This window comes from Hemiscyllium ocellatum, chromosome 20, assembly GCF_020745735.1.
Source record: "Hemiscyllium ocellatum isolate sHemOce1 chromosome 20, sHemOce1.pat.X.cur, whole genome shotgun sequence".
Lineage (NCBI taxonomy): Eukaryota > Metazoa > Chordata > Chondrichthyes > Orectolobiformes > Hemiscylliidae > Hemiscyllium > Hemiscyllium ocellatum.
This window is the reverse complement of record NC_083420.1, coordinates 25,922,826-25,948,469: the sequence shown is the minus strand read 5'-3', so window position 1 is coordinate 25,948,469 and position 25,644 is coordinate 25,922,826. Positions and strand designations below refer to the sequence as shown.

The 25,644-nt window shown below is 39.4% G+C and overlaps 1 protein-coding gene across 2 annotated transcripts in view; it reads left to right on the top strand.

Annotated features, from left to right (window-relative positions):
- Positions 1 to 25,644, top strand: part of xpo6 (exportin 6) — a 122,141-nt gene that overhangs the window by 13,538 nt on the left and 82,959 nt on the right. For both annotated transcript variants that reach the window (XM_060840673.1, XM_060840671.1), the window contains exons 2-3: positions 23,753 to 23,843; positions 24,421 to 24,533. In XM_060840673.1, the coding sequence (XP_060696656.1) occupies positions 23,753 to 23,843; positions 24,421 to 24,533 (204 nt within the window). The remainder of the gene's footprint in view (positions 1 to 23,752; positions 23,844 to 24,420; positions 24,534 to 25,644) is intronic.

The following is a 25,644-nucleotide window of genomic DNA, read 5'->3' as shown; positions in this document are numbered from 1 at the left end:
AACAATACTGAAATCTCATTTCAGATACTACAACATGCTTTAACAGCCGTGTAGAGTCATGAACGTCTTGACTACAGCAGGTGTTAGTAAAATGTAATTGCTATGAGTATTAATTTTTTTTGCTGTTTTAGTTCCTTTACTCTGATATATTTGTTTAAGGCTTAAATCACAGTCTGGTGTAACATCAATCTGTCATGACCTGAAGATGCAGATCCTATTTTGCCAGTATGCTGTCATGTTGGCTCAAAGTTACTGGCCTAATCACCCAGAAACCTGGACTAATAATCTGCAGACTTCAAATTGTACCACTGGGTGCATTTAAATTCAGTTAATTAAAATAAATCCAAAATAAAAACCTAGTCTCCAGATTCTGGAATGGTGATCATGAAACTACCATGTTGTCATAAAAATCCATCCCGTGATGTTTCTTGAAGTAAATCTGGTATTGCATGTGACCACCTATGCAGAGCAATGCAGTTAAGTCTTAACTGCCCTCTAAGCTACTTTTTTTGCAATCAAGAAGGCAGCACAATTTCACCTTACCTAGGTTAATTCAGGGTCAGCAATAAATCCTTAGGTGTTGAAGGGAGCAGAATTGGAGCTGAATCCATTCACATCCCATGAATGATTTAAAAATTTTCTCCAGCAACATAAGCAAGCCTTATATTAGGACAAGTGAATTACTTTAGTAATGACAATGCTGAAATATGCAATGAAAATATTAAGAATAAGGAGTTCCAAAGTAAAATGAGTGTGCCTTGATTTTAAAATTCTCCTTTTCCTCTCACAACTTTACACCTCAGTATCTCAAATCTCATTCAAAATATTTACATTTGTCTGGTTCTGGTCATAGTCATAGAGATGTACAGCACGGAAACAGACCCCTCAGTCCATGTCGATCAAATATCCCATCCCAATGTAACCTCACTTGCCAGCACCTGGCCCATTTCCCTTCAAACCCTTCCTATTCATATATCCATCCAGTTGCCTTTTGAACTGTTGAAATTGTACGAGCCTCCACCACTCCTTCTGGCAGCCCATATCCCACAAGCACCTCCCTCTGCATGAAAAAGTTGCCCCTTCGATCTCTTTTCATACCTTTCCTCTCTCACCCCAAACCTATACCCTCTAGTTCTGGACTCCCAATCCCAGGGAAAAGTCCTTGTCTATTTACCTTATCTGTTATTTTAAAACTAATAAAATTCTGGTCACTGGCCTCAAAGTGCTCCCCCACAGACACCTCAGTCATCTGCCCTGCCCTGCCTTATTTCCACATATTAAATCAGAATTTTCTTGTACGCATTTAATAAATTCCTCTCCATTTAAACCCTTAACATTGTCAGTCCCAGTCTGTTTGGAAAGCTAAAATCCCCTACTGTAACCACCCTATTACTCTTAGAGATAACTGAAATCTTTAAATTTGTTTCTCAATTTCCTGCTATTAGCGAGTCTATAATACAGTCCCAATAAGGTGATCATCTCTCTCTTATTTCTCAGTTCCACCCAAATAACTTCCCCAGATGTATTTCTGGGAATATCCTCCCTCAGTACAAAGTTTAAAAATCACAACACCAGGCTATAATCCAACAAGTTTAATTGGAAGCACTATCTTTCGGAGCGCCGCTCCTTCAGGTGGTTGCCATCCACCTGAAATACATCCAGGGAAGTTATTTGGGTGGAACTGAGAAATAAGAAAGAGATGATCATCTTATTGGGATTGTATTATAGACTCACCTGATGAAGGAGTAGTGCTTCCAATTAAACCTGTTAGCCTGGTGTTGTGATTTTTAACTTTGTACACCCCAATCCAACACCAGCATCTCCAAATCATGACTCCGTCAATACAGCTGTAATGCTATCCATCATCAAAAATGCCACTCCCTCTCTTCTCTTGCCTCCCTTTCTGTCCTTCCTGAGCACTTGTATTCTGGAACATTAAACTCAGTCCTGTCCATTCCTGAGCCATGTTTCTGTCATTGTTATGATATCCCAATCCCGTGTTCTTAGCCATGCCTTGAGTTCATCCGCCTTTCCTGTTAGGCCTCTTTCATTGAAATAAATGCAGTTTAATTTCAGTCCTACTTTGTTCTCTGCTTTGCCCTGACTGTTGGGCTTGCTTGTTTTCTCAACTTTATCAGTCTCGGATTAATCTCTTTGCTCACTATCCCCCCGGGTTCCAACCACCTCCCCTACCTTACTAGTTTAAATCCTCCCAAGCAGCTCTTGCAAATCTGCCTGCCAGTCTAGTAGTCCCCTTCCAATTCAGGTGCAATCCGTCCTTCTTGTAGAGGTCACTTCGACCCCAGAAGAGATTCCAATGATCCAAAAATGTGAATCCTTTTCCCGTTCACCACCACCTCAGCCATACATTCATTTGTTCTATCCTCACTAGCTCGTAGCACCAGGAGTAATCCAGATAATACTACTCTAGAGGACCTCCTTTTTAAATTCCTGCCTAACACACACTCTTCTCCCTTCAGAATCTCATCCTTCTCCCTTCAGAATCTCATCCTTTTCCCTTCCTATGTCGTTGTATACATTTGAACCAATGAACTCCTGCTGGTCCCTGTCCCCTTTGAGAACATTCTGCACCCTCTCTGAGACAACCTTGATCTTGGCACCAGGGACGCAACACACTATAGACTTTTTGCTGCTGGCTACAGAAATATCTGTCTGTACCTTGGACTAGAGTCCCCTAACACAATCGATTTCTTGGAACCTGATGTACCCCACACTGCATTAGAGCCACTCTCAATACCAGAAACTTGGCAGTTCATGCTCTATTCCCTTGAGAATCTCACCCCCTTTATTTTCCAAAACAGCATACTTGTTTGAAATGGGGATAGCCATGGAAGACTCATGGACTAGTTGCGTACCTCTCTCATCTTTCCTGGAATTAACCCATCTATGTGACTGTATCTGTGACTTTTTTACCTTCCTATAACTGCCTTCCATCACACCACCTTGCTCTTGTAAATTCCTCATTGCCTCTGTTGATCCAACATTCGCTCTGATAGGATTTGCAACCAAGGCGTTTATTGTAGATATAATCCTCAGTAACAGCTAAATCTCCCTGAATTCCCACATCCAACAAGAGCACATCCCTCTACTAAGGGCCATTTTTGCTGCTTCCAATCTGCAGACCCAGAAAATAGCACTGTCTTATTCCTCTACAGAACACTGCTCCTGGCTAACTTAATACTAATGGCTTATATTTTTAATTTTAATTGAGACATATTTCAATAAAACATATAATCAATAAAACCTCACTCTACTCACTTACAGCAAGGCCACTAAACAATTCAACTTATCTGTCTCTGTGCTGTGACCTCTTCCTAAACAGGTTCCTCCAAGATCAGTTGTGAATTTCACTGTTTGTTAATTTTCCCAGATGCACACCGATGTCCAGTGATACATATATTCAACAACAACAGGCAGTAACTGTGCTTCTTTCTCTCTCCTGCACAGACCATGTGCCACCTTTGTCAGTTCTTCTCCTTTTTTAACAGTGCTGTTGTTTTTGATCTTGGGAGAAAAAAGTCAAAACAATGCAACAGCAAATAAAACAGTAATGGTTCCTCCTGGAATTTGAGGAAATCATTTCCTACACCTATAATACCTCAAGGAAAAGCCTGTTACAGCCAGAAATGTTTCCCTCCTCCATCTTGGATTACCCAGAATCCTTGTCTTTAAGCATTTTTGATTCTGATCAATCCACTGTTGGAGCCAAGATCTTCGCTTTTTAAGTGCTGAGATTCCCTCTCTACTTTCAAAGTTTTCTTCTCTTTGTGAATACTATTAAAGCCTATTGCTTTGACCAGGCTTTTGATCTAATTGTGTATTGATGTCACTTGATTTTATAATCCTGTGAAGTGCCTTGGAATGGTTTATTATTTTGGTCTGATGCAGATGTTGAGTGAATATTTCACGTTCTCAGTGGTATGTGGTTCTCATGAAAGAAGTGAATCATAATAGCTTGCATTGCAAGTCCTACTGGAAGGGAAAGCATTATTACCTGGCTGTATTTGTAATTTTCACCTTGTAAATTAGAATACTCTTAAATTAGATGTTTCAATATTTCCCAAGTCAACCTGTTCAGAGGTGTTACCTGCACCTCTGGAGCAAGTGCAACATGAACCTGAATCTCCTACCTCAGAGGTAAGGACAATCACTGCCTGAGAGCAGTGAATTTGCAAGATACACCTGGTTCATGCTTCCAGTTGCCCAACCCATTGTGTTTTGAGGAGTGCCTTTTGATGTTTGGTGACCTTTGATTCTCTTTGTAGATTTCTGTCTCCGTTTCTGAAGATGTTAACGCTTTAGTCACTGTAGGCAGATTTTTTTGGGTGTTGTAGGGAGCAGAATTACTGCTGAATCCAAACTATATTTATACATCTACAATATATACAATCCTGACAATTTGTTTTTCTCTAGTCATCCTTGCTGCACCCCAACTAAGTTTTTAGTTCTGCTCCCCAGACTTGGATCGGTTACATTGGGCCAAATAGATTGTTTTGATGATATCAATCCATGTTTGTATTTAAGCTCCAACTGGGCCTCTTCCCATCTTTCCTAATCAAAATCTATCTTTAGTAACCCTCTGTTCCCCATCTCAGTGTGCTTGTCTAGTTTTCATGTAAATGTGTTTATATAATTTTAATTTAACCCTGATACAAGCGAGTTCTCATTATCACTGCTTTTTGGGTAAAGCAGTTTCTTGAGTTTGATATCTCAGAAATCTAATAATAAAATGATGTTTAACTATGCTCTTCCAACACCAGAGCAAATATTGTCAAAGCTATTAATATCTTACATAATTTAAGATCTGTAGGACCTGTTTCCACACTGTAGGGAATCTAATCTAGTCTTAAATTTCTTTGTCAATAAGAGCAAACTAGTTTGCTGCTCCTTTTCTGACACATTTTCTGATTCTTGTTTCTGATACCATTCTTGTAAATCTTTCTGAATCTTAAATTCCACTATCCTTTGTATATAACCTAATGACAGCAACTGCATATAATAGTTGAAATTTGGTCCAATCAAGTTTTCATACAGATTTAGCATAACTTTCCTGCTAATCTGTTCAGCCCTCTAGAAATAAAGCGCTCGTGCCTTTGATGGCCTTTCCGACTTGTGACTCCACTTTTTTTTAACGACTGGTTTATTTGTACTTCAAGATTTCTCTTCCTTCAACACATCTAGACTTGCACGTTCCAAATTATGTGGCCTCTTCAGTAATGCAGATCTGTCTGGACTATGAGGAACTGGAATACGAACTACTTGGACATTTCTGGATTCAAAAGGCTTTATGTTTTCAAGAAATCACTATTGAACTTAAGGCCAAAGAGAACTGCAATCTATCTATTGTTTATTGACTAGATGCTCCCATACTTCTCCATTACTGAGATTTATTCTGCATTATTAAATCAAACAGTGAATCTCACTCTGTTTAGAGATCAGATTCAAATCCTGTACATGTTGTAATAATTCTCTTCCTTTATACCCACTGCTTTTATCCATTTAATATCAGAAGTCCCTCCTGATTATTAAGGAACTAAAATGAGAAAGAAATGCTGCATATTTCATTTCACACTTCTTTAAACAATAAGACAGTTTAGAAACTACACTGATTTAATATTGTGAATCATGTATTTTTAAAAATTCACTAATGAGATGTGGGTGTCACTGGCTGGGCCAAGATTTATTGCCCATTCCTAGTTGCCATTCAGAAGGCTGTATTGAGCTGTTGTCTTGAAGTTCATATGGTGTAGGTATACCAACAATACTGTTAAGGAGGCAGTCCCAGGAGTTTGACCTAATGACAATGAAGAAACGATATATTTCCAAGTCAGGATGAGTGGTTTGGAAGAGAACTCGCAGTTGGTGTTCATATGCATCTGCTGCACTTGTCCACCTAGGTGGAAGTGGTTGTGACTTGGAAAATGCTGTCTGAAGAGCCTTGGTCAATTTTTGTCCTTGAGCATTGGTGTTGGAAGGAGGGGATGTTTGTGAATGTGGTGCCAGTTGAGCAGGCTGAATTATCATAGAGTCATAGAGATGTATAGCACGGAAATTGATCCTTCAGTCCAACCTGTCCATGCCGACCAGGTATTCTAACCCAATCTCGTCTGACTGCCAGCACCCGGCCCATATCTCTCTCAACCCTTCCTATTCATATACCCATCCAGCCTCCTCCACTTCGTCTGGCAACTCATTCTATACACGTACCATCCTCTGAATAAAAAAGTTGCCCCTTTGGTCTGTTCTATATCTTTCCCCTCTCACCCTAAACCTATGCCCTCTAGTTCCGGACTCCCCAACCCCAGGGAAAAGACTTTGTCTATTTATCCTATCCATGTCCGTCATAATTTTGTAAACCCCTCTGCCTCCAACGTTCCAGGGGAAAAAGCCCCAGCCTATTCAGCCTGTAGCTCAGATCCTCCAACCCCAGGCAACATCCTTGTAAATCTTTTCTGAATCCTTTCAAGTTTCACAACATATTTCCAATAGGAACGAGACCAGAATTGCACGCAATATTCCAACAGTGGCCTAACCAGTGTCCTGTACAGCCGCAACATGACCTCCCAACTCCTGTACTCAATACTCTGACCAGTAAAAAAGGAAAGCATACCAAACGGCGCCTTCACTATCCTATCTATCTGTGACTCCACTTTCAAGGAGCTATGAACCTTCACTCCAAGGTCTCTTCGTTCAGCAACACTCTTTAGGACCTTAGCAGGATTTATACACTTAAAAGAAAAGATTTTCTTTCCCAAAATGCAGCAAATGTTACTTGTCACTTTTCAGACCAAGCCTGAATATTGTCAAAGTCATGCTACTCATAGATGTAGACTGCTTCAGTACCTGAGGAAGCATGAATGGTGCTGAGCACTGCAATAATCAAAAATCATCTGTTGTGTTATAGAGGAAAGGTTCTTTAATAAAGTAGCTGAAGATGGTTTGGCCTATAACCTTAGCCTGAGAAACTTTTATCTGAACCTATGTGGATTCCATTTTTGTATAATGTCCATTTATTTTGCTGCGGTTGTCATCCACCCTACATTTGTTAATTGATCTATCCCTTTTTAAATATGTTATAACCTGCCCTGTTTGCTGTTCCCTAATTTGCTGCTTCAGCCATGTCTCGATCTTTGTCTGGTACCTCTTAGCACATGATTTCATCCATTCCCTTATTCATTCTTAAGGTTTCCCCCATCTTGGTTTAAACTCCTGTTTTGCAACTTCGTTCCCTTAGAACTATATTGCTGCCACTTCCTTCCCTAAATCCTGAAAGGATTTCAGCATTACTAGGGTTTGGAGAATAAAGTTCAAATTGCAAATGTTGTTAACTGCATTGCAAGCTTGATCACATCTAATGCTAAGCAGCATTCCCAACTCCATTTGGCTTTTTTTATATCTAAATGATCCTTGTTTGAATGGAAAATATAGGCATGTTTGTTTTAGTGAAATTGGAAATCATTTTGTAAACAGGTGTGGCACAGCTAATAAAATTCAGAATACAAATAAAAATGCTGAGACTGAAGAATAGGATGGAAAGGTAGCTGATATTTCTTCTACTTTGACTAATCAAAGGATATGAGTCAATCTAATCTGGTGTTTATTAAAACAAAGGTTTTGCCCCACCGATGCACTTCAACCTCTGCCTCTGAATAGTGTCAATTTGGGACATCATAATGGTTTTCTGTTTCTCATTTCAGCTGTTACATTAAGTTTGAATGAGACTAAGATGAAGGAAAAGCAATTAAAAGGATATGGGTGCAGAGTGGGTAAATGGATTAGAATGCATGTTGTGTGGAGACTAACCATTAATACATTCAGTTTGAGGCTGATGTGTTTCTGTGCTGTAACAGTATACATTTCTTGGAAAATTAGGCAGTTTTTGCTTTTGCCCAGTCAGAACTACATTGTGTCTTGAAGACTATTGTTTAGTCATGTGATTCTGCAGTAGGCTTGTAAAAAGTTGATCACTCCGTGAGGCTGCTTGGGAGTGTGCTATTTGATAACTACTTGTGACAGAAGGATTTGTATAGGAAAGTCATGCTTGACAAATCTACTCTAATTCCTTGAGGTTGTGACTGCCAGTATTGATAAAGGGGAGTCAGTGGGTTTTCAGAACTCTTTTAGTAACGTGCTGCGTAAGAGAGTAGCATGTAAAATTAAAAGTGCATGAGATTTGGGTTAGTGTACTAAACATGATGGGGAACTGGCAGTCAGGAAACAATCGGAATAAATGGATATTTTTCCAAGTGGCAGGCAGTGACTAGTGAGGTACCACAAGAACCAGTGCTTGGACCTCAGCTATTCACAATATCAATACTTGAGGGAACTAACTGTAATATCTTCAAGTTTGTCGATGAGATACTGAGTAGGAAGGAGAAAGATGCAGAGATGTTATTGTGATTTGGACAGGTTGAGTGGGTGGGCAAATGCAAATGAAGTGTAATGTGGATAAATGATGTTCTCAACTTAACACAGAGGAATGCAAATTATTTTGGTGATACATTGAGAAAGGGGGAGGTGCAACAAGACCTAAGTGTCCTTGTGAATCACTTGCTGAAATTAAGCATGTAAGTAGTGAAGAAGGCAAATGGTATGTTGCCCTTCAAAGTGAGAGGATTAGCGTATAAGAACAGTGTTGTCTTGCTGCAGTTGTAAAGGACCTTGGTGTGACAAGCATGGTGTACTGTGCAGTTTGGTTTCCTTATGAAGAAAAATATTCTGGCAATGGAAGGAGTGCAATGAAGTTTTATCAAATTGGATGGACGCACGTACTCTGGACTGATCCCCTGTGTTTTAACATAGGAAGTTCATTACCCTTACTGCTTTGTTTTACACATTTAGCCACAAAATGCTTAAAAAGCTGAATCATTTTGTCTTTCAAATGAACTGCATGGTTATCAAGTAGCAGATGTCAGTGAACAGAGGAGGCATAGGATTACTAGAACAACGATAGAGTCAGACTGTTGTTCAGTATGGCATGGGGTCATGGTCATGTTGTTGTGGTTCTGCTCGCCGAGCTGGAAGTTTTTGCTGCAAACGTTTTGTTCCCTGGCTAGGGAACATCATCAGTGCCCGAGCTACAAATCTTCAAGCACTGATGATGTTCCCTAGCCAGGGAACGAAACGTTTGCAGCAAAAACTTCCAGCTCGGCGAGCAGAACCACAACAACGGACACCCGAGCTATAAATCTTCAATCAGATTTTAATCATGGTCATGTAGTATTTTGTCAAATGACTAGCCTTCAACTTCCAACATGAAGAAACCGGAAATGCTTATCACAGAGACTAGGATTACTTGAGAGAATTTCTGAAAATGGCAAGAGTTTGACATAGTTACTATAGTATATGGGATGCTAGGATTTATAAAGCTTAAAATGTGAAAGGCAAGATAATATGTTAAACTTAGAATCAGTATTTTGGCCCACCTGGATACTACACTTTAGGAAGTTTAGCTCAGTTAGCTGGGTGGCTAGTTTGCAATAAAAAGTGATACCTACAGTGTGAATTCAGTTTTTTCACTGGCTAAGGTTACCATGAAGAATTCTCCGAAGTCAATCCCCTTTCCTAAGGTATGGTGATCCTCTGGTTCAATCAATAACAGGCATCTCTTGTGAGAGAGCATAGAGATGTACAGCATGGAAACAGACCCTTCAGTCCAACTCATCCATGCCAACCAGATATATCAACCCAATCTAGTCCCACCTGCCAGCACCTGGTTCATATCCCTCCAAGTCCTTCCTAATAATATACCCATCCAGATGCCTTTTAAATGTTGCAATTGTACTAGCCTCCACCACTTCCTCTGGCAGCCCATTCCACTCATGCACCACCCTCTGTGTGAAAAAATTGCCCCTTGGGTCTCTTTTATATCTTTCCCCTCTCCCCCTAAACCTATGCCCTTTAGTTCTGGACTCCCCCACTCCAGGGAAAAGACCTTGTCTATTTACCCTATCCATGCCCCTCATGATTTTATAATACTCCATACTCTCAGCCTTCAACGCTCAAGGAAAACAGCCCCAGTCTGTTCAACCTCTCCCTATAGCTTAAATCCTCGAACCTTGCCAACATCCTTGTAAATCTTTTCTGAAACCTTTCAAATTTCACAACATCCTTCTGATAGGAAGGAGACCAGAATTGCACACACTACTCCAAAAGTGGTCTAATCAATGTACTGTACAGTTGCAACATGACCTCCCAACTCCTGTACTCAATACTCTGACCAATAAAGGAAAGCATACCAAACGCCACCTTCACTATCCTATCTACCAGCGACTTTACTTTCAAGGAGCTATGAACCTGCACTCCAAAGTCTCTTTGTTCAGCAACATTCCCTAGGACCTTACCATTAAGTGTATCAGTGCTGCTAAGATTTGCTTTCCCAAAATGCAGCACCTGGCATTTATCTATATTAAACTCCATCTGCCATCCCTCAGCCCATTGGCCCATCTGATCAAGATCCCATTGTAATCTGAGGTAATCTTCTTCCCTGTCCACTACATCTCCAATTTTGGTGTCATCTGAAAATTTACTAACTATACCTCTTATGCTCACATCGAAATCATTTATATAAATGATGAAAAGTAGTGGACCCAGCACCAATTCTTGTGGCATCCCACTGGTCACAGGCCTCCAGTCGGAAAAGCAATCCTCCACCACCACCCTCTGTCTTCTACCTTTTGAGTCAGTTCTGTATCCATATGTCTAGTTTCCCCTGTATTCCATTAGATCTACCGCTCTGCCCTCATCAATCCTCTTTGTTACTTCTTTAAAAAACTCAATCAAGTTTGTGAGACATGATATCCCATGCCCAAAGTTATGCTGACTATCCCTAATCAGTCCTTGCCTTTCCAAATACATGTACATCCTGTGCCTCAGATTCCCTCCAATAACTTGCCCACCATTGGCGTCAGGCTCACCAGTCAATAGTTCCCTGGTTCGTCATTACCACCTTTCTTAAATAGTGGCACCACTCACTCTTTATGCCTTTTAGTACTGTTTTAGTTCCTTTCTACTTGTACTCAACAGTTTGATATATGAGCTATGTAAACAACTGATATCTTAATTATAGTCCTGTTATCTGACGTACTTAGCTTTGTTGATAAACAGAATTGAAAAATTGCTTGATAATTGGGAATTTTGATGTAGTTAGAATCCTATGTTTTTGATGGGCTAATCTTCCTGTGACATTTTGGAATGATGTCATTATTATTTTCTATGTGGCCTTTTTTGCTACCCATCTTTCTTGCACTAGATTTGAGTGCAATCAGTGTCAGCTGTGTCTGCATCTTATGGCTCAACTAGTGGAAGAAGGCATTCATCCAAAATCTACCTACTTGTTTTAGATTTCCATGTGTAGAATTGGTGCGATAGGACTGTGGTAACTTTACCTTTTTAACATAAATCAGACTAAAAGTTGAAAAGTGTAGACTTTTAATGGACAGTACACTTGGTTTATATATTTTAATAAAGCAATTGCAGTTTTGAAAGTGAGGAAACCTAATGCCTATGAAAAGCCAACTTTGCCCTTTCAAGTGTTTGGGATGAGCAGAGGGCTATATTTATTATAGTAGATTCTATGTATACTGAGGCTTTATTTTACTATCTATTTTGTCACCATATTTGGGACATTTTACACTTTTTTTTGTAGATTTTGAGAAGATTTGTAGCTCAGATTGAGGTTCTAGATGTACATCTGCTCACTGAGCTGGAAGGTTCATTTTCAGGCATTTTATTACCGTCAGTGAGCCTCTGGTGAAGTTTCAAGTCAAACTTGCATCCACTTTTGTAGATCTTGTGATATTTTCTACATTTTTTTTGTAATGGTAGTTAGGTTCTAATACCCATTAACCCTTAAGCTATTTGTACGTTCACTTCCCTAAACACGTTAAATTTGGCTGGTATTGGATTGAAAGTGCCTGCAGTCGCTGATACCTCAATTAGTTTGCCCTAATTTGTGTAAAACAAAAATGGCCATGTGTCTTCAAGATTTTTTTCATGATAAAAGAGAACTGGTTAGGGAGCAGAACGTATGATTGGAAATGAGAGGATGATGTTAAGGGTGAAAGAAGACAAGCCATCAGCTAGAATGGGTCATCTCTTTAGATGCCTGCAGAATATCCCAAATATTGAAAGGAAAATAGGAGCAAATGCATAGGGGAATTGCAGGGATATACAAGAGTGGTAATATTAGGAACATTCTTTCAATTGTTTTCAGTAATGTTTAAAGGGTAAGCAGGATCTTAAAATTATGAAATGTCTCCTGTCGCCCTAGCAACTGCAGGCTTTAGTTTACTATCAGTTGTAAGGTTTTAGAAAAAAGGTGAAATGGGAATATATTCATGGAACACTTCAGAGAGTTAATTAATGAGAGTCAGCATGAATGTATAAAAAGCTTAACTAGTCTAATTTTTGAAGTAACCCAAGTTTGGAGGGAATGCAGTCGATATTGTATATGAATTTTAAGGTGTTTGTCTAAGTACTATAAACCTCTTATTTTTAATGGAATAGAAAGGTCAATGTCAGCTGAAGAACAGCAGAATGTTTTAGTTGTAAACGGTTCAGACTGGACGATCGTGTGAAAGTGGTGCTCAAAATTCAGAACTGAGTCACAAGTTTTGTTTGTACGTAATTTACTTGAATATTGGATTAGAATAAAATTTTAAAATTGTAACATAATCTGAGGATGTTGCGGTAAGGATTCCAATTGACTGCAACAGCACACATACTAACAGAATAGGCAGGCAAGTTTAGGAGAATCCCTACAGCGACCGTTCCTACAGCAGACCATTCATCCCATTGACTCTACATTGACCCTCAGAGCATCCCACCCTGCACTTCATATGGAAAATCCACTTTGCCCTCAGGATCTAATGATGTGCAGGCTATTTAGCATGGCCAATCCATCTAACCTGCATATCTTTTGGATTTTGGGAAGGAAATCCATTAGGCACTGGGAGAATGTGCAAACTCCGTTACCTGAGGGTGAAATAGAACCTGTGTCATCCCGTTCCCGCTTCAGTTGAAGCAAAACACTCAGATATTAGGAACATAAAGATGTTCCATCTTTATTCCGGGCCCTGGAGGGAGAGAGAACGATCGCCCATGTGCACAGAGATATGGGTTCTCGGTCTTCTCTGGAAGAGCAGATTCTTAATGAATTATGTAGTCATTTACAAGGAGGAACATCCAAATAAAGCAATGTATGTATTGATTGATTGGATAACTGTTAAAATCAGCGAGTGTCAATAGTAAAGATTAAGCCATCTGATGTTACACAGTGAATGTTCTTAACGTTAACTGGCTTCACATAATGAATACTTTTCACCTTTGATAACTGACTTTACATAATGAATGCTGCTGCTTGTTAAATGGCTCTACATAGTGAATACTTTTCCACCTTGTTAACCCACAACCCTTGCCTCCAGTACCTCATTGTTTACTGTAAATTCTAATCTGATCTGGGTCATGCTTAGTTCTTAATCCTTTCCCTACCTGCTCATACCCTGTACACATTTTCACTTGGTCCTGTGAGGCAGCAATGCTAACCACTGAGCAATCGTGCTGCCCTTAAAGTGACAGATGGAATTTAATAGAAGTGTGAAGTGATACATTTGGAAGAAGGTGTAGGGTGAGGGAATGTACGTCTAATGTCACACTTCCAAAGTGGGCAGTGACTGAAGGCCAGAGGGGTTAATGTTGGAAGATGACAGGGATATGGAACAGTCAATTAAAAAATGTGGTTCCTTTCCTGAAATGTATTGAGTTCAATGGGAGAAGTTGTAGTGAACCTTTTTACACAACTGAGCTGCTACAAGTATTGTATGCCATTTCTGTTGGTTACAGTTCCAGAGGATGCAGTAAATGTTTACCAAGGATTTGGTTGTAGAAGGTGGGCTGATTTCCTTTTGGAACAAGGGAAATTTGATTAGATTAGACTTAGTGTGGAAACAGGCCCTTCGGCCCAACAAGTCCACACCGACCCGCCGAAGCGCAACCCACCCATACCCCTACATTTACCCCTTACCTAACACTACGGGCAATTTTAGCTTGGCCAATTCACCTGACCCGCACATCTTTGGACTGTGGGAGGAAACCGGAGCACCCGGAGGAAACCCACGCAGACACGGGGAGAACGTGCAAACTCCACACAGTCAGTTGCCTGAGTCGGGAATTGAACCCGGGTCTACAGGCGCTGTGAGGCAGCAGTGCTAACCACTGTGCCACCGTGCCGCCCACAATTTGGTTGAGATATAAAATATTATGACCAGCTTGGTTAAGGTGGACAAAGAAAAGTAGTTTCCTTAGCTCGTGAAACTAATGATGAAGAGGTGCAGATTTAAGGTTTTGGGCAAGGAATGCAGGCAATGATGGAAGGAAACACTTTAAAAATACACTGAGTTATAATGACCTAATAGTTATGAGAATGGTAGAAGTAGTGATCAATGATCTCAAAAGGAAATTTGTCAGGCTATCGGGGAAATGGGAGAATGGGATAGAACTGGGTTGCTTGAACCTGCATGGGCTGTGGGATGAGTGGTCTCTTTCTTTGCTCAAGTGAAACTTTGACATTCAGTCCCCTCTGGAACTAAGTACTATGGTAGTAGTGAGCAACAGTACCATTTATTATCAATTCATATCCAATGATATTAACCCTTCAATATTTGAACATAGAACATTACGGTGCAGTACAGGCCATTCAGCCCTTGATGTTGCACTGACGTGTAGATCAATTTGAAGCCTATCTATCCTACATTATTCCATTTTCATCCGTATATTTATCCAGCAACTACTTAAATGCCCTTAAAGTTGGTGAGTCTACTACTGTTGCAGGCAATGCATTCCACGCCTCTACTACGGAGTAAAGAAACTGCTGCTGACATCTATCCTCTAACACCTTTCAATTTAAAACTGTCCCCTCAAGCTAGCCATCACCATCTGAGGAAAAAGGCTCTCACTGTCCACCCTATCTAACCCTCTGATTATCTTGTGTCTCAATTAAGTCACCTGTCAACCTTCTTTCTGTAATGAAAACAGTCTCCAGTCCTTCCGCCTTTCCTCAAGGATGTTCCCTTCATACCAGGCAACATCCTAGTAAATCTCTTCTGCACCCTTTCTAAAGCTTCCACATCTTTCCTCTAATGTGGTGACCAAAGCTGTACGCAATACTCCAATTGCAGCTGCACCAGAGTTTTGTAAAGCTGTACAAAAATCTTGTGGCTCCAAAACTCGAGCCCTCTACCAGTCAAAGCTTACACACCATATGCCTCCTTAACCCTATCAACCTGGGTGGCAACTTTCAGGGATCTATATACATGTGTGTGGACACAGATCTCTCTCTGCTTATCTACACTACCAAGAATCTTGCCATTAGGCCAGTACACACACTCTTCCTCTTGCTCCTTCCAAAGTGAATCCCCTTGCATTTGCACATTAAACTCCATTTACAACCTCAGCCCAGCTGTCAAGCTTATCTACATTCCTCCATCGACCTTCATGCCATCTGCAAATTTACTAACCCATCCTTCTACGCTCTCTTCTTTGTCATCTATAAAAATGACAAACAGATGCCTGCGGTATGCAACTAGTAACTGAACTCCAAGATGAACATTTCCCATCAACCATCACCCTCTGTTGTCTTTCAGCTAGCCAATTTTTGATCCAAACCATGAAATTACCCTCAATCCCATGATGAAGCTGCTATTTTATTGTTTTGTTTGTTGTTCTTTCAAATGATCATAAGTACAACTTGGTTTCTGTTGGTATTCCAATGCTTAAATCCACTGCTGGGCTGAAGATCTCTAATGTTCTGTGAATTCTGCAATGGCAAGAAGTGCCAGATAGTTCCTGTCTTAAAATGCTGCAGACAGACCTTGTTGGCATCATGTTTCAAGTACAGTGCTGTACACGAGTTCTCTATCCAAATTCAAAGTAACTTCTGCTTTCAGAAATCCATAGCTAAGCTTCAAATGTACTGCATTGCTAAATCAAAGTTACTGACTCTACACTTGAATACGTTACAGAATTAGCATGGTGGGAAATATTTTCGGTAAGCAAGTGTAAAACTCTACAGAATGCTTGAGGGCTGTGTTAATTCTAATTTTAAAAGCTGTAGAATAAAGTTTTTATCTTTCTTTGTGGCATTGCACACATGCTATGTTTAGGTTAGCCATTTCATCCTTGATACTTGACTGAACCAGGTTATGAGTTTCCGTGACACAAGGACACTAGTTGTGAAATTTTAACTAAGCAATACGTTAGCTGTGAATTCAAAGTGACAATAGTTTAGTAATGTTTTAAATAGGTTTTGGGGTGAAAGAGAAGGTAATTGAATTCCTGATGTGCACTCAAACAGGAGTTTAGTATTAGCAATTATGTCCTAGCTAGATTAAAAACTTATTAGAGCAATAAATATTTGCCTTGCCCTGTGAATTGTCCTTGAATCTAAAAGGCAAGTAGGTTATCTTTGACAACAGTGTCAGTAATTGCTGACCAAAAAATAACTGGGTGCAGACTTGCAGCATCGCCAGTGTCTGTCTGAAGTTCTGTCCTTGAGTACCTCTGTTGAGTTTTACATCTTTGTGATTAAGTTTCCCTGCCATGGTATTCCCAGATTGAAATAAGTTGTTATAGCATTTGCATTAGAAGGGCAGGAAGATAGAATTTCATATTCTTAATTGCATTTCATGTGCTTAATGGATTAAGGGGTTATAAGGCAACATCTATTCCTTTATCAGTGGGTCTAAGGGTGTGGACTCCCTGTGGATAACAAAATATACACAGCTTCTATGCAGCTGTCCTGTGTACTGTGAAGAAACATAGTGTGAGACTTGGGCATGGAGGGGAATGTCTGATGGATATCAGATCTACCTCATGAGCCGCAGCTCCACAGGTAACTAATTAGTGAGATGAAGTATGCATTTCTCTTGATTCTTCAGATTAGCAAAGACTCCCTTTTACATCTGGAGGTTTCAAGATGTCATTGATTAGACTATAATGAAGAGCTCTCACTTTTTTTTCATGAATTCATTGGATATGTGCATTACTGGCTGGGCTAATATCTGTTGTCCACTCCTAAAACCCTTTTGAGAAAGTGGTCGTGTCTGCTACCTTGAATGGTGCTTATAGTGAGGAAGTTTCTCCTTAAACCTCTACTCATGTCAGTGAAGGAACATTGATGTAGTGTAAAGCTCAAATGATATCTGTATTGGAGGGTAGATTGCAAATGGTGTTCTGATGTACCTGCTGTCCTGGTCCTTTTCAGATGATACACTTTGTACATTTGGAAGGAGCCTTGGCAAGATGCCACCATCTTGTTGGTAATGTTTCCAAAAAATGATCAATTTTGTGGAATTGTTTAAAAGCTACACTTGATATAAAATAAACTTTATACTAGAGTCGATCACTGTGCAAATCAATACATTTCTGCCAAGGATTCCAATCAATTGCCAGGGCAGAAATCGCATAATCTTGGAATGTCTTGCCCTTGTATTGTCTGGACCTTGTGGTCCACAAATGCACTAACCAGTGGGCAAAATACCGTCCCAACAGATCTAAACAAAGGGGAACTATTGAAATTCATTATGCCTGAAGTGATACTAATGGCTCATGATTGATCTCACACAGAAGAGCAAAAGTCCTTGCCAGAGAGAAAGGAAACCATATATTACCTAGAAACTCAAGTTGAAATCAAATTTTTGTGGATCCCTGCACATAAACAAAGCTCCTGGCGTTTGGGGGAAAAGAAAAGTTTAATTGCATATTTTATCAACCCTAGCTTACATCTGGTGAGTATCTAGTTGTTAGCATCTGTCTCAGGATCTATGGTCTGTGATATCACAACAGGACTCTAGGATAAGCTAAGCCTGCTTCAAGAGGCTGAGGGGGTGACCTTATAGAGGTTTATAAAATCATGAGGGGCATGGATAGCATAAATAGATGAAGTCTGTTCCCCAGGGGGAAGATATAAAAGAGACCGAAGGGACAACCTTTTCATGCAGAGGGTGGTACGTGTATGGAATGGGCTGCCAGAGGAAGTGGTGGAGGCTAGTACAATTGCAACATTTAAGAGACATTTGGATGGGTGTATGAATAGGAAAGGTTTGGAGGGTGCTGGCAGGTGGGACTAGATTGGATTGGGATATCTGGTCGGCATGGACAGGTTGGACCAAAGGGTATGTTTCCATGCTGTACATCTCTGACTCTGACATTCTTGAGATAATTTAAAATGTTACTTTTTTAAAAAAGTGACATCTCAGCTCAGACAATGCATTAAAGATGTGGGGTTAGAGTTTGTGTCCCAACCTTGAGTCAGACTGGTTCTATTTCCAAAGTAGGAGTTTATAACATGTCACATTCACTGTCTGCAGACTGTGCACTTTAGAGTGGAGTGTATCTGCAATTACAATTCTGCGTGACTTCCTTATTAATCAAAGCTATGAAGATTTGCTCTTAATTGTAATATCCAATGTCCTCTTTTTTTCTTTCTTCCCTATATACTTTCGTCTGTTACAAAAATCAGCCCCTTGGTTAGAATGCAACATAAATTGTATTTCTGTTTAAATTACTTGCCCAAAAAAACTAAGATTTAATGTTTGTACTTTACATACAAACAGGATTTGGGAAGAACACAGCATAGCTTATTTCAGAAGGGAAAACAAGTAAGAATTTTGGTTATGGACAGAAGAGGAAAAAATCATTTTCCCTCAATCCAGTCTGTAATATTACATATACAAACCAAACGTGGCGAAGGTGGGTAGTGAGTATTTTTAATATGGTGGTGGTAACTGCTTTATCCTGGATAGTGTCAAACTCCTTGAATGCTGTTGTAACCGCACTTCAGTGTGGAGTATTTTAGTAGACTCCTAATTTATACCTTTGTAGGTGGTAGTTAGAATCATGAGGAAGTAAGCTATTTACTATAGTTCCTGTTCCCTAAACTCCTTGTTTAATATTTATTTATATGGTTGTTCTAGTTAAATTTTTGTTAGTTGTAACAGTATTTCTAGTGGCTTTTCAATAATTTTGGTGCTATTGAATGTCAAGGGAAGGTGATTAGATTCTCTGCTTGTCTGCTGCTTGTGAGATCGTCATTTATCAACCCGAGTCTGAATGCTGTCCAGGTCTTGCATGTATGGACTACTTTAATATTCTTGCACTTGTAAAAAGGATTGAGCATTCTGCAATCATCAGTTAACGTTTCCACTTTTGATCTTGTTGATAAAGATGATGGTCTTATAACATTGCCCTAAAGAGCTTTTGCAGCATGCTTCAGTGTTTAGCGATAATTGGTTGTCAACCACAGCCATTTTTCTTTGGGAGCCACACCTCCCAAAGTACACCAAACATAACTGAGCAATTTTCCATGTTGTCTAAATGCTAGTGATGTACGTGGCTGCAGCTAGTTCTGATGGGCAAGTCTTTGTTACTAATGTTGGGATATTGTTAGGATTCATAGTCTTGACAGTATCCACTGTCTTCAGTGTTCTTTTATCACATGGAATGACAGACTGGCCTCTGTCTTGGGATATCAGCGTGATCAGCTACTTAAAACCTGGATTTGATTGCTTCAGTCATACCTTTTTTGTCTCATTACATGCCTTTGTCATTGAAAATATGGAATTTGTGAAAGCTCCTTCAGTTAGTTCTTTAATTCTCTATCTTCCTTTGTGTTGGATTGCTGTCTTTTGGAACAGATTTTCACTCAAAGGCCCTTTTACCTGTTCAGGTGGACTTGAAATATTACTGTGAGAAAGGTGTGACAAGCTTGCTGCAGAGAATGTGGGAAAGTGCATGTTTAGAAGAATTGGGGCATCTGTTCTTACTGTAATTGGATCGGGGTAAATAAGGTGATATCATTTTTATCACGTGTGGAATGGTGTGGTAGAACTTCCTTCTCTTGCCAGAGGTTGGAGGTGTGCTTATTTCAGTGGGATGTCAGATAATTAAATTGCTTGTTTATATCAAAGACTCCTACTCATATTCAGTAGGAAAAAACTTGTAATTTAATAAGCTGAGTGGAATATGCATATAATAGAAAATCTATCAGGATTGTTCATGTATACCACACTGAGCTGATTTGAATTTATTAAGCTCCGCTCCCTCATCTTGACTGCTTTGGGAAGGGAGTGTCTCATTACCCTTACAGGCTAGGAGAACACGAAGGTTGAAAGTTGGAAGATGTTCAGGTGAGAAAAATCATTCTTCCATTCACTGACTGAAGGGTTCAAGGGACACAGACAGACATGATGGAAGCTGGTGGAAAGATTGACCCTTTTTATGGTCAGATTTGAGTAATGTTGCTTGTGAAGGATTGAATGTTTGTATGTTCCCTAGAGCACATGATCCAGCAATGTTATGAATTTAAGTTGCATTCTGGGAATCTAAGATGATTTGAAAAGACAATGATAGCTGAGCAAGGTTACTTCATGACCTTTCCACATAGTTTAGATGAGTCCCTTGTTATGGTGTACTGTTAAAAGGGAAGGCTATCTATCCAAAAGCAATTTGAGACCTAAGTGGATCAAGGTTTTCCACCTTGATGTGCAAGTAGCTTCATTAGTCAAGCATTCATAAACCTGTCAGTTTCTCTTCCTATGCAAACTTTTTTTGCCATTTTATTCCCACTTATTTGATTAAGGACATGTGGCATTTTTGTAATTTTAATACCAAATTCTGTATAAAGACAGCTTGTTTGCTGCAATAAGGAGAGTAGTCTGAGATAACTCTTAGGGGTAAGAGTCGGTGCCGCTACTCTGCCGAAGGGTTTAGAACCTTAACTCAAGTCTGGCTTATAGATACCTATGTTATAGTATAACATTGATGTCACTGGTAAATGTAATAATTTAAACTAAACCATCCGTAAGAGTTTTAAATTCCAGACTACCATAGAGTATGATCTCTCGGACAAACTGAGAGGGGCTACAGATAGAGTCCGTCAGGGATTTCCTGAGCCGTCTTGAATATGTACTTTAACTGTTTGAAACACTTCCGTTGTATCCTTCCCACATTGCTGCTTCAACCAACACCATTATCTGATCATTCATTGAATTCCTATTAGTAAGACCTTTCTATATGCAAAATTGATCGCTGCTTCCTACAGAATGACACTAATTGTATTCCAGAAGTAATCTATTTCCATGAAAGTAAGTACCCAACAATTGATGTTTTAAGAGCACTACGTGGAAGAAGGGGGTTTGGTGAAACCTGCTTTTTCTGATGGATATTTTAACTTTTTCTTTCTTGAGTTGTTCATGTATTTTACTGGCATTGGAGAGGAACTGGAGGTTTATGAATCACCCCATCCTTAAAAACCAATGAAGTTTGAGAGGACAGTGGTGCCGATAAAATTTTTAAAGGTGGGGGGAGAAGACAGAAAGAATGGCAAAGGGAGATGCAACTATTTGTGATAACAGATCAGTGTGGTGAGGAAGGAAATTTGGGTAGTTGATCAATTTCCGCCACTTGGACACTGATTATATTGAATTAAGTTGAACATGACTTGAAGATATTTATGGCATCATTGGAATTTGTTTGCATAAATCTTTAAAGTCTGTGTTTGTGAAAATAATACACTATTCATCGTGCTTTTGCATCCTGCCACTATTGCTTTGTTTCAATCTTTATTACTAATGGCTGACTACGCTTTGATCTTTGGCTTAACTTCGTGAAGCGCTATTTACTTTGTCTTTTTATTTGTTGTTTTTCTATTAGTAAGGTGGGAAGAGGTTCAGGGAGAGCAATAACACCAAAATGGACCACAGGTCACATGACCTGTTTCTGAACTGTGCCTTTGATGTAAAGACATTATTGAAAGTTGCTGCAATGGCTTGTTCTGAGACTTCCGGACTTTGAATCTGAACTGTGCAATCCAGATCTGAGACCATCTATTACATTTAACAACACAACAAAGTTCCCATTCCTAGGATGAGCATATAATACCACATAGTTTCCAATCTTTTGTCAGTCCTTACAAAAATACACGTGCTAAAATGCTTACTTTGTTGGCTTGCAGCAAATAACAGTTGGTCCAGAACTCTGGCTATAATCCTCTTTAAAAATCTTTCACGCACCCAACACCCTGGCCTATATTTTGCCCTGCTGGTTTCCATTCTGCATTGTATCTACTTCAGCATTGGTAATTCTCTCTTTTTTTAGTCTGCTTTAAATCCGTGGCAATGTTAAGCTGTGTGTCCCAGTCAGTACCCTTTTGTTTCTTTTGATTGCAATTTCTGAGTTTTGATTTTTTTGTCTCAATTTTTGGAATGTATTTCAAAACTATTTGATCTTTCTACTCTTTAAAGCTGTCATTTTAAGTGTTTTTTATTCTTCCTTCATATTGTTGTATTCATCTTGTAAACCACACTGTTCAATAAGTCAACGTCTGGACATATTGAGTGTGAGTCTGTTTTTATTAAATTAAACATTACTTCTAAGTGAGTCTGTAATCTCTCCAAATCTGGTTGTTAGGCCCCTCTGATTTGGGTTGGGGGTGGGGCTGGGGCTGTGGATTATGTAGCTGTAGAACAAAAATAAGATTTGTTTTGGTTTTCCACAGCGCCAAGTGACTTGGAAAATTCCAAACTTGCCAATGAATGCTTTTAAGAGCTGAGCTGGTGGTCCACACCATTCAGGCTGATCTGAACTATCTGTCCCTATTTGCAAAGGGACTTTGTTTTTTGCTTCATGATATTAATGTATTTGGGAGGTGAAACTGTTACATCCTTTTTAACGTGCAAAAGAAAATGGAATGCTAAATGTGAAGTTTTTAATCTCAATTTAATGCTGTTTTTCTTGTAAGCTGTTGTACATTCCATTTATTGTAAACTATTACAAATGTTACGAACCTCTAATTCCAGAGGAGCCTCTTAAAAGTTTTTCATGAATCCCTCTCCCTCTATGTAGCCCAAACATTGTTTTGTGAACTTCCTCTTTTCTCTGCTACTCAAACAAGCTTCAATAGGCTGTTAATATTTATCATGATTGTGGTGGAAGGTAGATTACAATAAGTGCTTAAATTAATTAAAAGGGACTGCATGGTGCTCAGTGGTTAGTACTGCTGCCTTACAGCTCCAAGGGCCTGGGTTTAAGTCCAGTCATGGGTGACTGTGTTGGAGTTTGCACATTCTTCCTGAAAATTAAATTTACTACAACAGGACGGGAGAGTTTCTAGAACAAATTTACTTTCATTTATGCCAAGATATAGGAATTCTCTATTTAAAAATCTTTTGTTATGTCACCTCCACTAACAAATTTCAATTTTGTTAAAAGATAAGTGCAACAAATGTTGGCTGTGCAATGGGTGCCCATATCCCTTGGATTTTAAGAATGAATATCTAATAGGAAGGAAAATAGAGTAAGTTTTTGAGGAGCTTTATTTAAAATTCTGAATATGTTCCATGACTTTTCTGGTGATAAAATGCAGCTACATTTGATTAGAATGTAATTGAAAGCTAGATGTAACTAACTAAGCTAAGTCAGGTATTCCATAGGTACTGCATGGAAAAGAATGGGCTCTGAGAGCCAAACCTATTGCTCAAGAAATTGAGCCAAGTACACGGAGTCAATTTTTCAATTTTTGAATGGACTCACCCTGTACAATGTATCTTGTACAGTGTATCTTGAGTTTCTCTTACTCTTAGATTTCAGATCTGCTAATTGGTCAATAATCGAATGTAAATATACATCAATGTCTTAGTCCACAGTTTTTTTTAAAACAGCTTCACTGTTTTCACAGGCATCTGAAGAGGCCTCTCTGCGTGCACTGGAGAGTCTTATGACAGAGTTTTTTCACAGTTGTACCACAAATCAGCGAAAAAGGGAGATTGGTAAGTGATTAGATCTGCTATTACATTCTTTAGGTGAATTGCTATACTACTGTGGAACTCTGACAGGTTTGTTTCTTTGCTACGTGAAGATGTTAGCAAATTGTTCCATTTATATCGTCTCTTTCTTTTCTCTTGAAGTCCCTCTTGTTTTCTACTGCACCCCTCATGGCCATTTTGAGATCAAGAACTTGATGTACTAGGAAGTGGAGCCCTTTTCCTTTGTTTGCTGTGATGTTCATCAGCTTGTTGTTTTGAATAGAGCTCTAAAATTTTCTTTCCCTCAAAACCTGTCATAATGGTCTAGTGCCAGTTCGTGATGATTCCACTCCCACTGTCCCTCAACTGTCTCGTGCATTCTATCCTCCATCTTTAATTACCTTTTTTTTAAGGTATCATTTTGAACTAACTTTCAAGAGTCTATACTTTTTTTAAAAAAAAGACATTTTATCTAACTCCTGTACAAGTTAAATGAGGTCTTAAGCAAATGTACATTGTTATTAGTCAGACTTATGTATAGGCAAATCATTGGGAACTACTTTAGAAGCCTGCTTCATTGTAAATGTCCTTTGTTTCACAGAGGAGCTGTTAAATAATTTTGCACAGCAGATTGGAGCATGGCAGCATTGTATTTACTTCTTATCCAACACTCGTAATGAGTACGTCATGATGTACAGTTTGACTGTGTTTGAGGTAAGTCAGGAATATAGAATGAAAACTCTATGGTGGGCCTTAAGGTGGTTTTCACTGGCTTCACTGTTCTTGTTCTTTCCAAAAGTCCAATGATCAAACGCTGGATCTTTTGAGTAATGGTGTGACTTAGGGTTGGAGTCCTCTTCTTAGTCATAAGTAATGCAGTCATGGTTTATGGATTGTTTCTGACTAGTATTGGATAACATTTGTGGACTGAAATAATACAATGAGTTTATAGGTGATGTGGAGAGAGGACCTTATTCATAGAAACATCGTTGTAGTTTCTTCCTACCACAACGATGAGTAAAAATTTTGACATGGTATCTGTCAATGTATTCAGCCAATACAAAATAGTTGATTAAGTTTAATTTGCAGCAAGTAATTTCTTTGATTATGTTTCAGTTCAGCAAGGTGCCGCACAAAAGGTTGCTACATAAGATGATGCAAGACATAATGGATAATGTGTTAGTATGGGTAGAGGATCGGTTAACCAGCAGGAAGCAACGAGTGGGAATAAATGAGTGCTATTCTGGTTGGCAATCAGTGACTGGTGTGCCTCAGGGATCAGTGTTGGGACCACAACTGCTCACAATTATATGATTTAGAGTTCGGGACCATGTGTACTGTCAGAGTTTGTGGATGACACGAAGATGAATGTTGAACAAAGTGTGTAGAGGACTGAAACTTCACAAAGAGATATAGTTTGTGAGTGGGCAAAGGTCTGGCAGACAGAGTACAACATTAACAAATGTGAAATCATCCATTTCAGTAGGAATAACTGTAAAAATGGGCTGTTACTCGAATGGTGAAAAATTGCAATATGCTGCTGTGCAGAGGGACCTGGGTGACCTTGTGCATAAATCACAAAGGTTAGTCTGCAGGTGCAACAGGTAATTAAGGTGGCAAATGGAATTTTGTCCTACATTGCTAAAGGGATTGAGTTTAAAAGTAGCAAAGTTATGTTGCAGCTGTACAGGGTGCCGGGGAGGCCACACCTGGAGTACTATGTGCAGTTTTAGTCATCTTGAGAAAGACGATAGAAGGGGTGCAGAGGAGGTTCACTAGGTTGATTCTGAGGTTGAGAGAATTGGTTTATGAGGAGAGACTGAGT